The sequence below is a fragment of the Prionailurus bengalensis genome, chromosome E1, assembly GCF_016509475.1.
Source record: "Prionailurus bengalensis isolate Pbe53 chromosome E1, Fcat_Pben_1.1_paternal_pri, whole genome shotgun sequence".
NCBI lineage: Eukaryota > Metazoa > Chordata > Mammalia > Carnivora > Felidae > Prionailurus > Prionailurus bengalensis.
The window spans coordinates 16532463-16552453 of NC_057347.1; the positions used below are offsets into that span (position 1 = coordinate 16532463).

Genomic DNA, 19991 nt, shown 5'->3' on the forward strand with positions numbered 1-19991 from the left:
TCAATGTTTATTTTTGAGAGAGAGAGAGAGCATGCACATTACAGGAGGGGCAGAGAGAGAGGGAGACAGAATCCCAAGTAGTCTCCATACCATCAGCATCAGCGCAGAGCCCAATGCAGAGCTCAAACCCATGAACCGCAAGATCATGACCTGAGCCGAAATCAAAAATTAGACGCTTAACCGACTGAGCCACCTGGGTATCCCCCCCAAGTGCAGCATATTTTAAAATTGGTGATTCCTTATATGATGAATTTTGTTTTAAGACAAATACACATAGGGATCAGGTGGAGAGGAGTAGAAACCTTAACAAACCTAGCAGAAAGTAACGGACACTCATAATTCAGTTACATCTGCAAATTGGTAGTAGTTAAGAAATGGATGCAGAGGAATAGCTTGTCTTAATTTGGAAGGATTTGATATTTGTAACATTTTACAACATAAGATACTGCTTCAGATGGACCTCTGTAGCTTCTGTTTCATTTTTGGTCTAATTTGGTCCCTTGTAATTGGGCTTGTGTCCATAATGGTTAGTGTCTAGGAAGTGGACTAAAGTTATGGTTTGTTTAAATGAGCCTGGACCTGTTGGCTTGCTTCTGTGATGTTTTTCCATCTGTCACAGTCACTCAGTTTATAGATAGTAGTGTTTTTTGTTGGTCTCAGCCTGTCCATAGCCGGTGTCATGGCTTGACCGCCCTTGTGGTTTTTACTATGATTACAGGATACCCTTAAGTGGTAACCATCAGGAAACTTTGAAAAAGTAAAAGTTTATTGCTTACAGAACCTGGAAATTACACAGCTCACGTGGGGCCAGACATTGAGGTCACAGGTAGACAGAGAGCATGCACATACCTGAGGTTCTGCTTTAAATAGAATTGAGAATGGGAAACTAGGGTTTTGCAGGCTCACTGTTGATTGGTGAATTTAAAACATAAGAGCAGGAACTTAAAGCGTGGGAAGAGAAGAAGCAAGTGGCCTAAATGGTCAGTTATTGAAATCAACTAGGATTTCTAAAACAAAGGAGCCTCAGTTGGGGGAGGTGGCCTGGCTCTTTCTCTAGTCATGTGGCTGACAATGTGTTTATTTGAGATAAACATCTTGGCAGTGAATGCCATTGCAATCAAAGCCTAAGTCAGGCACTTGCATTACAAAACAACAACAACAACAACAACAAACCTCTCAGGGTTTACACTTCGTGGTAGTATCCATTTAAGAGAGAATAAACACATAAAGTCAGACAAGTGCTCTTTTTGTGTAGTGTGAGTTATTGCCTTTATTACTTTGGACTTAATTACTCTTAAAGAGGATTCTGGGCCACTATTATTTTTTTCCCATTCAACTATACCTCTTTACTTAATAAAAGTTTTATTTTTGCTAATTTATTCCATTATGTTGAGAGAACTGAGGTCTTGATCCTTGTGATCTGCCTGTAATCCTTGGTGAAATCTTCAGCTATCTAGTTAAGATTAAACTAACTTTTTTGTTGTTGTTCTTGAATAACTAAAATGCCTGAGATTATGCAGAGCAAAGCATTTCAGTGGAGAACTAAAAGCTAAGAAATTGAGGAGTGGGGAATAAGGAATAGTTCATTCAAAGCCAAAATAAATAAATTATTTTCATGTGTTTCTTAGTGATGTTCTTTTTTACTTAACAGGAAGGAAGGAAAGAAAACATAAATCTAACTTCATTAGCATACTTGGCCTGACCTTAGGGGAGTGTGTGTAGTATGTTGTTATGCTGGCAATATGTGTTTACCCCAGTGAGGCCCTCCTGTCTGGCATCCTGGTGGGCATTGGCTGGCATGTGTGAAGCAGAAGCTCTGTTTGTGCTCCCTCTGGAGACATGACAGCCTTAAACAGCAATGCTGGGATTTTGTTTCTGTAGATAACATTGTTAACAGTTTGTTACTATTCTCTTTGGGATTTCTGCCTGTTAAGATTGATGGTTTCTGAAAAAGTAGTGTTGATAATACAAGCCAGATGTAAACAGAGCAGAGATACTTAGGCATGCTGCCCTTGCCCTCTCCTCAGTCCTGGCTTTGGTCTTCCCCATCGGTCCTGTTTCCCCAAGTGAACAAAAGTACTTTCTGACCACAAGAGATATAAAAAGAGAAATTCATTCTTGTCTTACTGGGCCCATTGGGTTACTTCATGTTGGTGACTTCCAGTATTCTTAGTCAGCTGGACTGAAAATTGGATGCATATCTAACATGTTGTATTACCAACAAGGCTTTCTTTTTGCACCTGCTTCTTAAAATACTTAGCTGTGTGATTTGTACGTTTATGGATCGTATCAGAAAAGGGGGGGGCGTGCCTAGCTGGCTCAGTCGGTAGAGCGTGTGACTCTTGATCTTAAGGTTGTGAGTTCAAGCCCCACGTTGAGTGTAGCGTTTACTTAAAAAAATTAAAATCTTAAAAAAAAAAAGAAATGAATTTCACAACTGGATAAGGGAACAGACCTTGGGACTTGTTACACTGCCTACCATTTGGAGAAGTTGGTAGACTTATTAGAGTAAAATGGTTTGTAAAGTATTTAAGAATTTAAAATAGAGGAAATAACCTTTGGTGTTTCTCTTAGTCAGAAAATCACTTGAAAAGAGGACACTCTTCAAGCCAAAATAACCTGCAGGTCATCTAGATAATAAGTGATAGAACCAGAATTATACCCAGAAAGTCTGACACTAGAGCCAGTTTTCTTAACCACTGAACTCTACTTCCTCTCAGTTTCTCTGTTCTTGTAGCTTCTATTCCACTCATGGAATAACAGAACAACAGAACAATTCATGATCTTTGGTGATCGGAAACTAGTGGTTGAGGGAACATATAAAACTATAAAGGATTGGAGACATCGTGTAAATGGCTGATGTCGGGAAACTGGGCTCCTAGAGCACCATTTATGGCTGGGAATGTGAATAATAAGGGAACGGGGTGGGGTATCTTGTGAAGTTTTATGTTCAAATTTAGCACGTTGTGAGTTGAGCAAGTAAAAAACTATGTAAATATCCCAAATTTCCCAGAATTATTTTGTCCATGCTGCTTTATAATGTGTTTGTTTGTTTGTTTTTCTTATTTTTTTATCATGGATAATTTTAAGCACATATAAAGTAAACAGAATAGTACTAAGGAACTTCCACGTGCCCATCACCCAGCTTCAATAATTATTGGCATTCTGTCATGCATATAACAAGGTGTTTCTGATCATCAATAAATTGAATTCTTGGATGTTCCTCCTAATGAACCAGTCTTATTATGGAACTTTACTTCTCCAATGCGTTCACTTAGTCATGAGATGGTATTCTAGTTTTAAAATCTGATACAGCAGAGCTCTGAACATGGAGTTGTCATAACATAGTTCTTATTTAGTTTTTCGGTATACTAAATAACACAGTCTTTAAGTGAGGGTAGGGAGAATATTATTTTCATCCTGCAGTGGTCACTGAAAGAAAATATTTCTTTTAAAAATTTTGTCTCTCCTCGGGCGCCTGGGTGGCTCAGTCGGTTAAGTGTCTGACTTTGGCTCAGGTCATAATCTCAGTTTGTGGGTTTGAGCCCCTCATTGGGCTCTGTGTTGACAGCTCGGAGCCTGGAGCCTGCTTTGGATTCTGGTTCTCCCCCTCTCTCTGCCCCTCCCATGCTCATGCTCTGTCTCTCTCTGTCTCTCAATAATAAATAAACGTTAAAAAAAATTTTTTTTTTAATTTTGTCTCTCCTAGTTTTCATTTTGAACCAAGATTAGTTTTTCATTTTTCAAATTCCTGTTGTGCCTTTCAGATACATGAACATTTGAATTTGTTTTTAACCTATATTCTTCATCTTTTCTTACAAGTAGCCTCTCTGTTCCTGATTTCATTTTAATGGAATTTTCAGACTTTCTCCTAAAAGAGAGTCTCTTGGTGATTTCAATTAAAGAGACTTTGGCATATTAGAGATTACTCTAGAAAGAAATTTATGTGGCTGATTCAGATTATATCTGGACTTCTCCTACTTCCGGAAAACCAGCCTCACCAGCCAGACTATCCCATATGATTTTGGAGACAGTATGTCCAAAGCTAGGCAAAAAAAAGTCCTCATATCCTTCATCTAATATCATATTGTGGAACCAGGAGAGACAGTGACTACTTTCTTGATTGTAGATCCTGGAAAGTAATTTAAGTCCTTACGGTTTCACATTCTTCTATCAGTAACACGTAATTTCTGTTTCCTTATGATGTCCTACAGTTTGTATATACCCATCAAATGAAATAATGTATGAAAGCGTTTTTCAAACTGTATGCTATTACATAACTCTGAAGAGTTTAATGGGTATTCTGTATTTCTGTCAGAGGTACTCTGTATATATAGCTCATAGCATCTTGCTTCATAAGAATTCAAAATTTGCTGATGCGTTTGTATTTATTTTTCCTCCTGGTATCAAGGTAGAGTAACTCAGGATAGGTGTATGGGTGATTATGCCCATGTTTTATGTGAAAAAACTGAAACTTGTTGAGAGGTTTTGATTTACTTGGATTGCACTGTGTCAGAGGTAGAATTCGGACTCAGATTTCTTAGTTTGACAGAGGCAGCTTCCCTAAAAATGTTTATTACCTATAAAAGGTAACCTGTTATTTGCAGACCTAGAAGACTGGCACAAGTAATGTAAATTATAGATAATATTGAGCTGAATATACTGAAATGAGAAAATTATATGAGCTAAAAACAGAAGCTTCTGACTTTCTGGAAGGGGGCAAGATACAAATTTGTTATTGTACTGCAGGGTTTTCATGTCTCTTCTAGCTTGGGAAAAGTGCTGCTGTTACCAAGTATCAGAGTTCTTTCAAAGGGACTTCTCATCCTCTATCTTTATTAACCAAAGAGGCTGCTTGACTTGGGCTAAAAAATAGTACATGTGAGTGAGTGAAACAAAGGAAGCTTGTGATCTCGGATCGACCGCTGCTTCCTTATCAAAGTGTATGACTAAGAAGGGCTACCGTTTGTGAGAGGGGACAAACTATGGGACAGTGGCTCTTGACCTGTAACCAGGCGTAAGTTTCAGGGACAAATATCCTCATATTCATCATAGAGTTTTGTGCCATGTGTTTACTTTCTACTGTCTTCACCTGATCGTCTCCAAGGTGTATTTGCATTAGTTTCAGAAGGATAAAGGTGAAGCACAGAACCCAGAGCCAGACTGCCCAGGTCCTGGCAGTCCCACCTATTGGCAGTATAACCTTGGTCATGGTATTTATCCTACCTAAGCCTTATGCTTCTCATCTATAAAGTAGGGATAATAACCATACCTACCTTGGGTTGTCGCGACAACTGTACCAGGCATATAAGAAGTGTTCGGAATATTAGCTGTCATTGTGACTGTCACTAGTATTACCTATGGACAAATGAAGGCAGAACAAGAAGAAGGCCCCTTAAACTTTCTCTTCTAGAGGAGAGCTGTTTAACCTGCCCTCACTTCCAGTTTCAGACCTCTTAAGAGCTCAGGACTGTAGTGCAACCATCGTGCTACATCACCAGTTTACCGGATGAGTAACTCATCTTGTGGGCTTAGTTTCGTGAGAGAAAGCAGTGGAGGTGAATAAACCTAGTGCTGTGGAAAAACCATTAGCAGGAGCATCACCTCACATTTATTGATGGGGTGCAGGGAACCGTGCGCAGACCACGGTGGAGTGAATGTCTGGCCCACCAAGGAATTTATACTTCTTCATCAGGGATGTAGGAAGGGGATTTGAAGAGGGCCATGATGTGACAGAAGCGGCACTCATGGTGTGCTCCTCAGACTGTAAGATATAGGATAAGTAGACCCAGAAAAGGAAAAGGAGATGATTTCTCCAAGAGGGGCAGATGACGGAGAAATGGGAACTGGGGAGGGCCCCCACAAAGGGGAGACAGGAGGAAGACACTGAAGCTGAGGTGGGTGAGGGGTTAGCAAGGAGTCAAGGGACTAGATGGCATCCGGGAGAACGTGGTGGTAAATCGTGCTGCGGCAGAGCAGTCAGAAGATGTGTCCAGGGAAGGCGTTTAGGCAGGTTTTGGAAACTGTACGAGGGATGGGGATGCTGTTCTGCCACATCAGCAGGACTAATCCCTTCAAATGCTAGGTGCAGTGAGAGGGCAGGAGGATTGAAGCTGGGACGATTGAGGTGGTAAATCTTGCCGCACATGTAGTTTTTAATTATAGGGATGAAGTGCAGCATACTATAGGGGTAAACTGTAAGGTAGCTGGTGAGTGACTGAACTGTGAAGGCTCCTTAGTGAGTCTTCAAGGGTGAGTGGAGTCTGAAGAAAGGTGTTAGGGTTGCGACTTTTTTTGGAAAGGAAGTGGGAGGCCAGCCAGAGAAAGGGTAGCTGAGGAGGGGTTTTGGCATGTGGAGCGTGCTTCAGCACATCTGAGGAATGAGGCCAAGAAATAGTGTGAGCTTTCGAGATTGAAAAGCAAGCTTTGCCTGAAACAGGAGTCATGATAGTTTTGGGGTCAGAGAGAAGTCATTGAGTTTCAATGAGAAAATAGACCCTTGGATGACACGTAAATCTGTACTTAACCTCTCCTGTCCATCGTTCAAGATCTGGCAGAATTGTGTGTGCTCTCAGGCTCGCCTGGGTCGTGCTCACGGGTCCAGGAAAAGGAGAAATCAGACTGGTTGGTACGTTGCCATTTCTCCTCAGCCCTGAGGTAGACAGGCTTCTTCTGGACTCCTTAGCAGAGGACACTTCTTCAGTAGCCTGTGCTTCTGCTATAACTAAATTTGGTTGTGATTTGATGGTTTAAAGAAACACAACCCACAAGCCAAAACAGCCGTCTTTCCCTACCATATTTTTCACTCTGTAAGTTCTCTAGCTTTTGTTTCTGGAAAGGGGAAAAAAAAAAAAGCCACAGGTAATACCAAGCTATAAGAGTATCCTTTCTCTTATCAGTGAAAGGTTCAGGAAATTGAATAGCCAAACTCACCGTATAGCCAAACTTTTGTGTTAACTCTGGAGGGAAAAGAAGCCTCTTCTCATATTAGTGTCCAGTGTTTGTCTCGTAAATGGCACTTGCGGTTCCCTTTCTTTCTTTCTCTCTCTTTTGTTTTTGAAACATCCACCCCAACCTGTTCTCTGTCTTCTCAGTGCATGCCCTTGGAACACGTGGCATCTCTGAGTTAAAGATACAAAATACCTTATAAGCAAGCTCACAAAAACTGGGCACATGACTGCTGATGTGGAATGTGTGAGCAGGTGAAGTTCAGTTGCCTGAACTAGATTACGTGCTGTTATTTATTGCCTAAGCCATAACTACCTAGCCTCTGAGCACTCTCTAGAAGGAAGCTGAACCTCATGGAAAAGACTCTGAATTTGAAGATGGAGGTTTGAATGCGGGCTTTACTTACTGGCTACACGACTTTAGACAATTCATACCAACCCTTCCTGCCTTGTAGCATTGTTGTAGGATTACAATCAAAACAAGGGCAGTGGATGTGAAACTGCATTGTGAAGTGAAGCTTCCTACAGATTTATGCATATGCCTTTGTTTCGTTTTGCTTTTGAAAGTGTAATTCTTTTGACAAATGATAAAATCACATTGTTCCAAAATCAAATTGCCAGAAAGCATATAAAGAGAAGGCTTTTTTTCCATTTCTGTCCCTCTCCACTCCCTTCCCCTTCCCTTCTTTCAGGTTACCATTTCTGTTAGTTTCGTTGTATGTTTGCAGTGTGGTTTAGTGCAGCAGAGGTAACACGCCGTATTACCCTGCTCTGCCTCTTGCTCTCACTCCTCTAAACAGCATGTCTTGGAGGCATTTCCTATCAGTATGTTTCCATATCGAGACAGCTTCATTATTTTCCATTGTCTGAATGTACCATAGTTTATTCAATCAGTTCCCTTACTAATGGAACTTGGGGTGCTTCCAGTTTTTTTGCTATTACAAACAGTATTGCAGTGAGTTAGTATATGCACAATGCTTAGAGCAGTGCTTGGCATATAGTAAGTGCTAAAAAAGTATTAGTTATTGTGCATAAATACATACTATGTTCATGCAAGTATTGTGTGTCTGTGGGATAAAGTTCCAGAAATGGCATTAGTGAAGGCGGTGAATGTATTTGAAATTTGTCTAGATATTGCCAAATTCCATTTCAAGGGATTGTGTCATTTTGCACATTTGCAACACACTCAATAGAAATGTAAGGTATTACGACGGCTTTATACAGTGGGTACCCAACAAAAGTGGCTGACAGATTATCACCATTTAATTATCTCTTGAAATTGTATGTGTTCCTAATTGGAGATTAGACTGTGCCAAGGCCTTAGTGAGTGGTGGGTTTTCATTTAGACTATGCTTATCATGTTTTCTTACCATTCATCGTTCTTTTTTTCTCTTATTTTTTATTATAATAGTAGAAAAATGTTTATTAAGCATAGTACCAAAGTTAGAAATCATAAAGGAAAAGATTAATAAATTTGATTTCATGAAAATAAAAAGTTTTAGTTGACTAGAAAGCATCCTAGACTAAATTAGAGTGAAAATTATATGATAGGAAAAAATGTATGCCACCATTATAATATATAAATATATAGTGTGTTATTACTGATCACTACGAAAAAGGCAAACACACCAGGTGAAATAGGCAGAGGTGCCAGACAGGCACTTTACAAAAGAAAACTGTAAATAGCAAGCAAACACACATAAGAAGGTGAAGGATGTGTACAAAGATTTAGTTGCAAAAATATTTATAGCAATGTTGTTTCTAAGCATGAAAACACAATCCAGACTTCAACAGTAGGGGATTGATCATAATTGGTTTACTCCTACAAATTCAGCACTTAAAAATTATGGTGTAGATAGGTGTATTTTTTTTTAATCAATATGGAAAGAGATGCATTGGAAAACAGCTTGTGTGGTACTTTGTAATAAAAGAGTGTGTATGATGTCTCATTTTATTAAATGTATAGAGTCTACCCGCAGTAACTATCAAAGGCTGTATGTAAAATGTGGACAGGGTTTATCCCAAGGTGGTGGGATTGTAGGCTGTTTTTAAATTTATTCTCTTCTTCTCCTCATCCACCTCTTCCTCTTCCTCCTTGTGTTGTTCCTTCTCCTCCCATGCTTCCAAAATCTGTTCTAATATGCGTTAATTATTTGGGTAATCTTTAGTATTTGAAGTCAAAAACCAATATAAGAATTCAGAAATTTTGATAGGAAAATCACCTACCCTGTTGTATAAAATTATCATTTTGTTATTTTTTGTAAGTTTTTTTCACCTGTGTATCTGGATTTGTAACATGGTTGTAATTAGATAGGGTATATCATTTTTAATATACTTTACTTTTATCACTTAAATATTTCCCATGTTGCTACATAGCCTTTGCAACTTCATTTTAAATGACTGGCTATGTTCCATGAAGCTGTTTCTCACTATTTATTAGGAAGTTGGAAATAGAACAATGCCAGTGAGGTTTTGCTTTCCTTTCTCGGAGGCTTTCTTCAACCTTGCATTATCACCATCAGGTGAAAGATTGGCAGTGATTTAATGAGGCCTTGACAGTCCAGCCTCCTTAGGTCCATGCTGCCAGACACATCCATCAGAGCAGAACAGAAACTTGATTTTGTCACATTCTTTTCAAAAATAGCCCTAAAAAACCCACCCCATGTTAGCCACAAATCATTTGTTAGTGAGGTGAAGTACCTCGTAGACCAAAGACAGCTCAAGATAGAAAATTGACCTAATCATGAATGATGGTGTATTTATCCCCTTAATCAAGTCTGAGAGGTTAAATGTTAGATTTCTGGTAGAATTTCAGAAAACTGTTTTCTCAGGTAAAGATCTTCTTTCCCTTAAACTAACCTATTCACACCTCTTCTGTTTCTGAGTGAATCTGGCCTAATCCGTCTAGAGCTGTATCAACAGACACCGTTTTTCTCTTTACAGACCAACACTACCCTTTTTCTTAACAAATACAGAAACATTGCCAGTTTTTTTGAGGGACCAACTTATTTTATTTCTTTCTCACTGCATATAAACAACCACTTTAAAGTTTAAGCAAAATTTAATTTCACCTTCGTTCCTAAAGCTGACTTTATCTATTTACCTGTTTCCCAAAATATAACCTTGGGATCCTTGTTGCAGATTTTTCTGTTCCGTTTTCCCTGGGGAACGCCTGTTCTAGTTGCTGAAGTGCTTAAGGGCTAGAAGCTGCAACTTTGTTCAAGTCAAAATGGCCACTTTAAACCTGCCTGAATGGGTACTTTGCTGCTTCCTTACACAGCACTCACTTGGGTTTCAGACATACTGATCCTAATCTCAAACTCCCAAGACACACGGTATACAACAGTTAGAGCAGCCCCAAGTTCATTATCTACTCAGGGTGCAATTACTTGGAGGCCACCTAGACTGTGAGGTTTTTGTAGGCCCCCAGAGAATTCATATCCTGAAGAGAGAGACTAATCAGGCAGGTCCTAAAAGGGTGGATTGCAATTGATAGGAGTTTTAATTTGTGAGGACTTAATCTGATCTGCTTTTGGAACAAGATAGTGTAGATGTACTTATTGTCCATTTTCTCTGTGCATTCTTTGAAGACTCGTTTGATTGTGTGATGATAGTATTGTCATAAGGACACAGAACTTTATTACATGAATCTGCCCCTGTCCTTCACCTGCCTCACTGTCCAGAGCTATGCTAGGGATTGATTTAGCCTGCATTATGTGGGGGCAGGAGGATGACTCATGTCTCAAATGGTGTGGTATGCAGTAGTCTGGTCTCCATGCCCACTGAAAACTCCTTTTGGGGAGGGCAGATAATGAATTTCTCAGGAAGCAGTTACTTAGTATGCAGCAAGTACTGGCCCTTCAGCTGACCAAGTTGAGAGTTGATGTCAGTTGATAGAACTATCTATCCGTTGATAGAACTTACTGGCCGTGGTGCAGGTGACAGTAAGGGCCACGTCCTTGACTGGCTGACGCAAGCAAAGCAGGGCCTTTGGAGAATATAATTAAGACAGAAACCAGAAACAGCACAGGCTACAGCGTTTGTCTGTGTTCCCCTCTCCTGTCTCCCCTGCCGAGAAGAAGAGAGCCGGATCAGGAGGCTTGCATCCACGGACAAAGATGTGTTCCCTCACATGACTTGGAAGGAGCCCTTGGGCACTTCTCTGGGGTGTTTTCTTATGAGAACAGATACCCTGTGCCACATCAGAGCGAGCTGTCTTTGGCTTCTGTCAGAGGTGAAGAGGAGAATTGGGCATAGGGTGACCTCACCAAGATAGTTGTGGTTTTATGTCAGATAATGTCCTCTGTTGCACCATTTAGCTTACCTTCATGTTGCATTTTAATTACTTAAATCAGTCTGGCATTTAGAGCAGCAGTTGTCAAAGTTGTCAACCTCCCTTTGAGGGAGGTTGCAGGGTCTTCCCTTCTCCAGCAGCCTATCTGTATAAGGCCAGATTTTACTTCCTCTACTTCAGCCAGAACAACAGATTGCAGACAGAAGCAGATACAAGAATTCGTCTGTCTTCCATGAAGCCAGACATTAAATTGTAAAACAAAACCACTTTTCTAACTGAAGTTTAGTTTGTTTTGGAGAACATAATTATTTTTTCCTAAAAATATGTTACTTACATTCATGTTTTTTGATTCTTATGAATTAGTATTTTTAACTTAAGGTTTTAATTTCAAATACGGTAGGCATCAGTAGGTATTACCCACATAAACAACTTTTCACGGTCCTCAGTAATTTTAAGAGAATACATACAGTTTGTGTCCAGGGCTGAGAAGTTTGATAACTGCCACACCAGAGGACCGCCTTGACAGAAATACCTGCATCTGCTTTACTTCTCTTGGTTCTTTGTAGTGAGAAGGGATACAGCATATAGCTTTGCACAAACACTTTGAGAGAAAAATGGCTCAAGTGTCTGGTATAGAACAGGTGCCGTGGGAAGATGGGCGATGGTGACGATAGTGATGATGACGAAGATGATCGCTAGTCCCTGTGAGTCCTTGCATGGGAGGAGCAGGACCCCTGTGTATATTCACAGTTCTGTGCTCTCTGCTCTCTCCTTGGCCGATTCTTGTTTCAAATACACACACTGTAGTCTCTCGCTTTAATTTTGCTCTTTATATTATCAGTGACTCAAGTGAAGCAGTTTTCCTGCTGTTTAAGTGTGTTGGAATACGTTCCTGAAGGGGAATCTGTTTCATTCTAGTGGAGCCCAAGATATGGGTTAATCTTCCCAATGGGAAAGGGCAGATTTCTAAGATGGCTGGATAGCTGATGACGCCATGATTTCTCTCAGCTGAGCTCCCCGCCTGGGTGCCGGTACAGCTGTGCCGGTCTCCAGTCTGCCCACTGGAGGTCCAGAAACGCTTGGGCCTTCCTGAGGAAGAGAGGTCAGGATGCTGTCTCAGTCTTCCAGTTCTACCTGATCTCACATCAGATTTCCCACGAGGCCAGCAAAGACTGTTATCATTTGACCTATACAGTATCATCTGCTAAAGGGGGCTCCTGGGAATGACGACATGGCCCCCTCGGGTCTCCTCTCAGCTCTCCAGCTTAGCTAGTTGTAGGAATTTACAGTAGCGAGAAAGGTAGGAGAACAGCCAGTGATGGTGAGAAGGTAGGTAAGAATGGACCCTGTGTGCTTGCCCTTCTGACCCTAGATGGAGATTAATCCCCGTGGTGTGGCTGTATGAACAAGAAGCGTTTCCACCTATCTTTCAGGGTCATGCTCTCTTTAGCCCTGACGGCCTGGGCAATGGAACAGCATGGGATCTGGTAACAGTCTTAGGTTTAAGGCCCAGGTCTGAACCTCACCTGTGTGACTGGGACATGTCACTTAGTTACTCTGAGCCCCAGTTTTCTAACTGATAAAACTATAGCCTTGCCTGGCTTGTCTGCTTCACAGAATAGTTAATAAGACTTAGATTAAGTGAGGTTATAGATGAGAAAGCTGAAAAACATGTGCAAATACTAGTTTTGTAGCAAACTTCTTTATAGTGCCTGTGGGGTTTCTGCTCTTTTCCCCTTGGCCTCTGGATTCATGAGGCTTTTGTTTTTTTCTCCAGGTTACCTGTGCATGACAGATGAATGGTTCTCTGAATATGTCTACGAAGTGGTTGTGGACAGGAAGCATGTCCCTGAAGAGGTGCTAGCTGTGTTAGAGCAGGAACCCATTGTCCTGCCAGCGTGGGACCCCATGGGGGCTTTGGCCAAGTGATGCTGCCTGCAGCTCTTTCCTCCTCCCATGGGACCTGAAGTGACTACAAAGGACAGACCCAGGGACTGAAGCCAAAGTTACACGGGTTCCCACAGGACACAGTCAGATACTTGGATTGCTCTTCCAGGAACCTCTTGGAGAAGTGTGCTTTATGATGAAACAAAATATTCTTAAAGGGAAAGATCAGGTCACACTATGTACTCTCTTCATCTCCAACAGCTCAGGATCTCTTAGCATTTTAATCAGATGTAATTGTGTGTCTTAAGTCTGTCAAAAAGGTTTGGTTTAGTGTCTGTTTTAATAAGACAGGAGAGGATGAGCAATTGTAGAATATGGAGAGAAAATGGACCTGATGCTCCGTGTTTCTAGAGTAGAGTTGGGGGAGGGTTGTCCTAAGATTTGAGCTTTCAAACTGCATGCTGCCTGACAGTATCACTGTCCCTCCTAGATGGCAGTCACTGAATTCAGGTTTTTTCAAGGTAATTTTATATGCCTCTAATAGCCCAGGAATGGGAGGTTGATCAGATCTGACATGATTCCTTCCTGTTGTTTGGAACTGTGGGGGGGGGGGGGGGGGAGGGGGGGCACAGCTCTACTCAAGTCAGGGTTAAGTAGAGGCTTAGAGAAAAAGAGGAGTGTGAAAACAGCCAAAACCATATCATGATCTGAATTCTAATCATCAAGGGGAGCTTGGCCAAATGGCTTACCTTCTGCCTCTGGAATTGGGAGTTGGGTGGGCAGGAAAAAGTGATACCATTCTTTCTGACAACTAGATGGTGCTGAGAAGCTTTTGAATAAAACACTTTGCTAAATGAGAGTAAGTGGCTTATTTGATCTAAGAGTTTCTTTAGCAACAAAGGAAAGCAGCCAGGTGACCCATGTTCTTCAAAATAGAAAACAGCAAGATAGTTCAGGGCTTCCCTGCTTCAGCTTCTGTATGGAATAGATGATCCTTCCCAGTCTACACTGATCCTCACTGGCTTCTCCTAGGTCCAGCCTCGGAATTGGCTGAAGACTATGTATTTCACTGAGACTGGACATCCCTTTCACTGAAAGCAAAAAGTGTAGCATCGTAATCAACATTTCCATCAGTGCCTGAGCCCCCTGCCTTTCTGACTTTCTAAGAATCTTCTCGGTCCTAGCAGGAGATATTGTCTGTCACAGTACTTTCCAAGATAACATTAGATAAAGGCTCAAGTTTGAATCAAAGTGTTTATAATATTCTAGTATTCCTGTTCCAAGCAAGATAAATAAATCCATTTCTAGACACATCATGGCAAAACCCTAGAACAGATCTTAAAAGCATCCAGGAACACTGATTACCTCCCTCCAAAGAAAAGACAATTAGATTGACAACTAACTTCTCATCAGCAACTATATAAGCAAGAAGAAAGAAATATTTCTTCAAGGTGCTATGAGAAGTTAACTGTGAGCCTAGAATTCTATACTCCATGAAACGGTCTTCCAAAGATGAAATAAAATACATTTTCAGTCAAAAACTTGCCCAAGGAGAAGGAAAGTGTTCCAGTATGAAAGATCTGAAATATGATAAATATGTGCATCATCTAAACAAAAAGTACGTGTAGGTAAGTCTAATAGGGTTCAGAGAAAGACAAAACTAAAATACATGAAAGCAGATAATTGTAATTAGGGAGGTGATTGGACTAAACATATTCTTTATATCATTCAGGTAGAAAATAAGTATATTGATTAACTTTAGACTTTGATATGTTAATAACCTATCCTAGATTTCTAGATTTGTATATCTATTTTTAGTTATATAAAACGTAGAAAAATATCTGTATCTAGATGTATAAAATGTTTATCTAAATTTATATATCTTTTTAATGTTTATATTTATTTTTGAGACAGACAAAGCATGAGCTGGGGAGGGGCAGAGAGAGAGGGAGACACAGAATCCGAAGCAGGCTCCAGGCTCCAAGCTGTCAGCATAGAGCCTGACGCGGGGCTCGAACTCATCAACCACAAGATCATGACCAGAGCCGAAGTCGGACGCTTAACCGACTGAGCCACCCAGGTGCCCCTCTAAATTTATATATCTTATATACCTATTTAATATATCTATATTTCTACATTACTACTAAAAAATAAGCAGGATATAGTTTCTAAGCAAGAATATAATCAATCCATAAAGAGACAACATGGTGAGAGAAAAAAAATGCAGGACAAAGAAAGTGTCCAAAATAAGATAGAGATAAATCTAAATGTGTCAATAATTATATATAAATGTGTTAAATGTCCCAGAAAAAAGACACTGTCAAACTGGAGTTTTAAAAAAAATAATTCAGCCAAAGGTGATTATAAGAGACATCAGCAACCCTGGGATATAAGAAAGGATAGGAAAGATATATCAGGCAGATACTAACCAGAATAAATTTGGTGTGGCTATACTAATAATTACCAAATTAGGGCTACTCTGAGTAACCAGACTGATTCCAGAGTATATTATTCACAGCCTCCCTGGAGTTGTACAACACGATGGCCCTGGAAGTAGGCTTTAAAACAAAAAGCATTACTAGAGATAGAGTCACTACATAATTATATGTTTACTTGATTCTCTGGAAAAATACGAAGATTCTAAATTATAAATTAGTATGTACCTAATAACATAACCTCAAAAAATATAAAGCAAAAACATACCTATATGGAAAAATAAGCCAGTATTATAATGGAAGATTTTAATTGTTGATAGGTCAGGTAACCAAAAACTCAAGTGAAAGGTTTAAGCATTTAGTAAGGTTGGTGTAATGGACATCTATTTAGAACACTGCATCGAATAACTGCCCATTCTTTTTGAGCACACATGGAACTTTTTCAAAAATTAACTATACGCTGGAAAGTAGAGTCAACCTCACCAAATTTCCAAGCAGTTAAGTTAGAAACTAAAGAGATAACTAGAAGGTTCCTATATGTTTAGAAATTAGCTCCTAGGTCCAAGAAGAAATCATAAAGGAAATTTAACCTAAACAGTGATAAATACTGCATATCAAAATGACAGATACAGCTAAAACAGTACTTAAATTTTATAGTATTAAAATTTTATTAGAATGGAAGAAAGACTGAGAATTGAGCTAAGCATCTATGTCAAGAAATTAGAACTGCAAAATAAATCTAAAAATAGAAGGAAATAAAACGTATGTGCAGAAATTGGGGAACCTGGGTTGCTCAGTCACTTGAGCGTCCGACTTCAGCTCAGGTCATCTCACGGTTTGTGGGTTTGAGCCCCACTTCGGGCTTGCTGCTGTCATTACAGAGCCCACTTCAGATCCTCTGTCCCCCCTCTCTCTCTCCCTCCCCAACTTGTGCTGTCTCAAAAAGTAAACATTAAAAAAATGTGCAGAAATTAAAGATAGGATCAACAAAGCTGTAAGTTAAGTCTTAACAACAACAACAAAATTAACAGATCTTGGCAAGACTAATTAAAACACATACACAAGAAATCAAAAGGAAGATACCATGATAGATACTGCAGATATTTAAAAATTAGAAGATACACTTAACTTTGTTAAATGTGACAGTAGAGGGATTTGTTTAGAAGACCTAAATCCACAACTTGGGAGCAACAGAAGAGGAGAAACAATAAGCTGGAAAGCCCACAGAGGCACTGAACAATTTAGCAGAGCTGAAAAAGTTGAATCCTGAGCCAATGGTGGAGACAGCCAGTGCTAAGCAAACCAATTTACATTGTGTAATTCCCCAATATGGTAGTTCCAGATGACCATTAAGGGAATTGGGAGTGAAAGAAGGGTTACTGAAGGTTGGGTGTGTCTGTTAGATCCCCTCCCTACTTTGGGCAGCTGGTGACTGTCCCTCCCTTGCTCTCTCAGCCCATTCAAGATTTATTCTCAAGAGAGAAAAACGGTTTATGCTCTGGAAGTCAGAAACATAACTGAGGATGAAAGTACCATAAGGGGATTAAGTGAGTAGTTACATTCTGAATGTTCTCTGCCATCTTGGGCTCCTAGAACTCTAGCACCCAGGAGATTGGAAATCTTCTCTGGGGAATCTTGATTAGCCCAAAAGGAAAGACATAAAGAAGTATTTTATGACATAAAGCATCATTTTATGAGACTGGCATAACTCTGTCAAGGATAGTAAGAGAAAAAATTACATGTGAATCACACCCATAAGCATAGATGTGAAAGTCCTAAACAAATTATAAACCAAATCTGCAATATATGAAAGAATAATCTTCATAACAACATATTTAATAAAAGCGATTTCCCAAATAAAATCAGGATCAAGTGGGGTGAAACAAACAGCATTGCATATGTCTTCTCTGCTGAAGATAAAGGGAAATGAGCCAAAGGTTTAACCAGAGACCTGAATTGGAGGAACTTGCTAATGTTTGGGTGACCACTGAGCACAGAAATAGGAAGGTGTGACTGGGAACTCTTTAACTGATACTCTGACCTCTGGAAAGTCTTTGCCAGCCAGGATGACTCTGGAGACATGTAGAGTCATGCTGACCCTACACTTCCAAGAAGCCAAGACCTGATAATGAGACATGCCTTCAGGATGTGGTTGTGGACCCATCTGCTTGATCCAGCTTGTCCTTAAAGAGCAGCTTAATTTTAATTTGCTGCTGGCAGAGCCAGGGCCCTTGTGCTCTAATTCCTCCAGTCACATGGTGTGTGTGAGCATTGCTGCTGACTCCAGCCGTAGGCCTCGGTCAAGTGGGACTTCTTTAAGTAATTCCAGATGAGCATTCCCATGTTTAAGACAACTTGTCTGAACCATTGTTGCTGCTCTTGACGCTGACTCTTCCTCCCTGTGGCCTGTGATACAATTTGATTGAAACCTAGGAATAAACCAGCCAGAGTTGTTTTTGTTTCCCTTTTCAAACTCCTAGCCTTCTCCGCATTACCACAAAGGGAAAAGAAGAAAGGGAGGGAGCAAATGTTCAATTCCTACCAGCTGCAGTTATTTGGGAACAGGACTGTGGAGGTGGTGAGCCCATCTGTGCTCCTCTCTCTCAGTGCAGTTTGAATACTAATTGCTCTTTTTCACTTTGCTTACTCCTCTAGAACAACTCTAGTTCCAAGAAAAAAGAAAAAGAAAACCTCTAGTTCCATAACTCCTCTTGATGTGACGGAGCACTCTCTGGAACCATTTCTGAGGCTGCCCCATGACGGTATTTTTGTTTTTTCAAAGTTATTTTTTTGTTTGTTTGTTTGTTTTGAGAGACAGAGAGAGAAACAATGTGAGCAGGGGCGGGGCAGAGAGAGAGAATCTCAAACACGTTCTGCACTGTCAACGCAGAGCCCAACACGGGGCTCAGTCTCACAAAGTGCAAGATCATGACCTGAACCGAAATCAAGAGTCAGATGCTTAACCAATTGAGCCACCCATGTGCCCCATTTTTATTTTATTTTTTAAAATCAGCTGCAGTTCAGCAGAACAGGGAGCTGAGGCAGGGTAGGCATATGGTGGGAACTACCAGCATGTGTTTGACTTACAGCTTAGCCTCCCTGCATCTCACCCGGCCGGGGACCATAGACGTTAACTCATCCAAACTTGTCCAAAACAGTTAAGAAATCTTTGGAGTTTTACTTGGAACATTCAGTGACAGGAGTCTTGTGGCCTATGCCTACCTCCGCAGTCTCAACTTCCTCCCTTTCCTTCTTGTTTGCTCTGCTCCTGCTAACTGCTCTCTTCTTCCTTTGTCCCTCCAACACACCAAGTTCACTCCTGCCTCTTTGCTGTTCCCTCTTCCTAAAGCTCTTCCCGCAGGTCTTTGCATGGCTGGCTTCTCATGACTCAGGTCATGGCTGAGCACCTCACCTAGGTAGCCAGCTTCCCCCCACCCCACCCCCTGACTGCCTCTACCTTTTCCACACCCATCCCTCTCTACTGTGACCGGGGTCTATTTTCTTCACCACACTTATCACTTTCTGAAATTATCCTATTTATTTACATGTATTTGTCTGTTTTCCCCAAAGTCAATACTCACTGTCAGCTCCCCAAGGGCAGGGGCTTTGTCTTGCTCACCGCAGTGTTCACAAGCCTGGGTCACAGTAAATACTGATTGGCTGGCTGATTGAAAGTGCCCTACATTCCGACAGCAATGCTCAATTAAAAGTTTATACATAGATCTGAAGTCTCCTTTCCTGTAACTTGCTCAATAGGGACGAGTAGCAGGAGAACAAAGCCTCTGTGACCCTCATTTTAGTGCTTAACAGAAAGGTCCAGACTTCATGAAGGTGACTTACTTAAGGGGAGTCGAAAAAAGAAGGAAAACCCACACAGTTTAGTTTGCTTTTCTCACTGCTTGTACCTTCCTCATTTCAAACCAGCCCAGCACAGCGGGATGTGCAGGGCTTTTGGACTCAGACAGGCAGGCTGGTTTTGCTGCTTGGAGTCTGCATAACCATGGACAAGTTACTGAGCCTCTTTGAGCCTCAGTATCCTTGGCACTTTTATTGAAAAATCATTTTTAAGTGTATTAAATATGAAGGGCACCTGGGCAGCTCAGTCAGTTAAGTGTCCGACTCTTGGTTTCAGCTCAGGTCATGATCTCACAGTTCGTGGGTTTGAGCCCTGCATAGGGCTCTGTGCTGACAGTGCAGAGGCTGCTTGGGATTCTCTCTCACCCTCTCTCTCTACCCCTCCCCCTCCTCTGTCACTCTCTCAAAAAAATACACTTTAAAAAATTTAATTAAAAAGTTTTAAAAATGTATTAAATATGCAGACTCACAACTTGAAAAGGAGGGAGTCTGTCATTTATTTTTAAAACCATTTACAGCAAAATACAGCCAAAGAGTTTTGCTGTGTATTACCTACAGTAGGAGAAGGATGAA

The 19991-nt window shown here is 40.7% G+C and overlaps 2 protein-coding genes across 2 annotated transcripts in view; both read left to right on the forward strand.

The window, feature by feature from the left end:
• Positions 1–13987, forward strand: part of BLMH (bleomycin hydrolase) — a 45797-nt gene extending 31810 nt beyond the window's left edge. The window contains exon 12 of the mRNA XM_043585551.1: positions 13019–13987. Coding sequence (XP_043441486.1) covers positions 13019–13170 — 152 coding nt within the window. The 3' untranslated portion in view covers positions 13171–13987. The remainder of the gene's footprint in view (positions 1–13018) is intronic.
• A 2468-nt stretch (positions 13988–16455) lies between these two features.
• Positions 16456–19991, forward strand: part of SLC6A4 (solute carrier family 6 member 4) — a 46454-nt gene continuing 42918 nt past the window's right edge. Inside the window, exon 1 of the mRNA XM_043585550.1 lies at positions 16456–18325. The gene's annotated coding sequence lies outside the window, so the exon portion shown is untranslated. The remainder of the gene's footprint in view (positions 18326–19991) is intronic.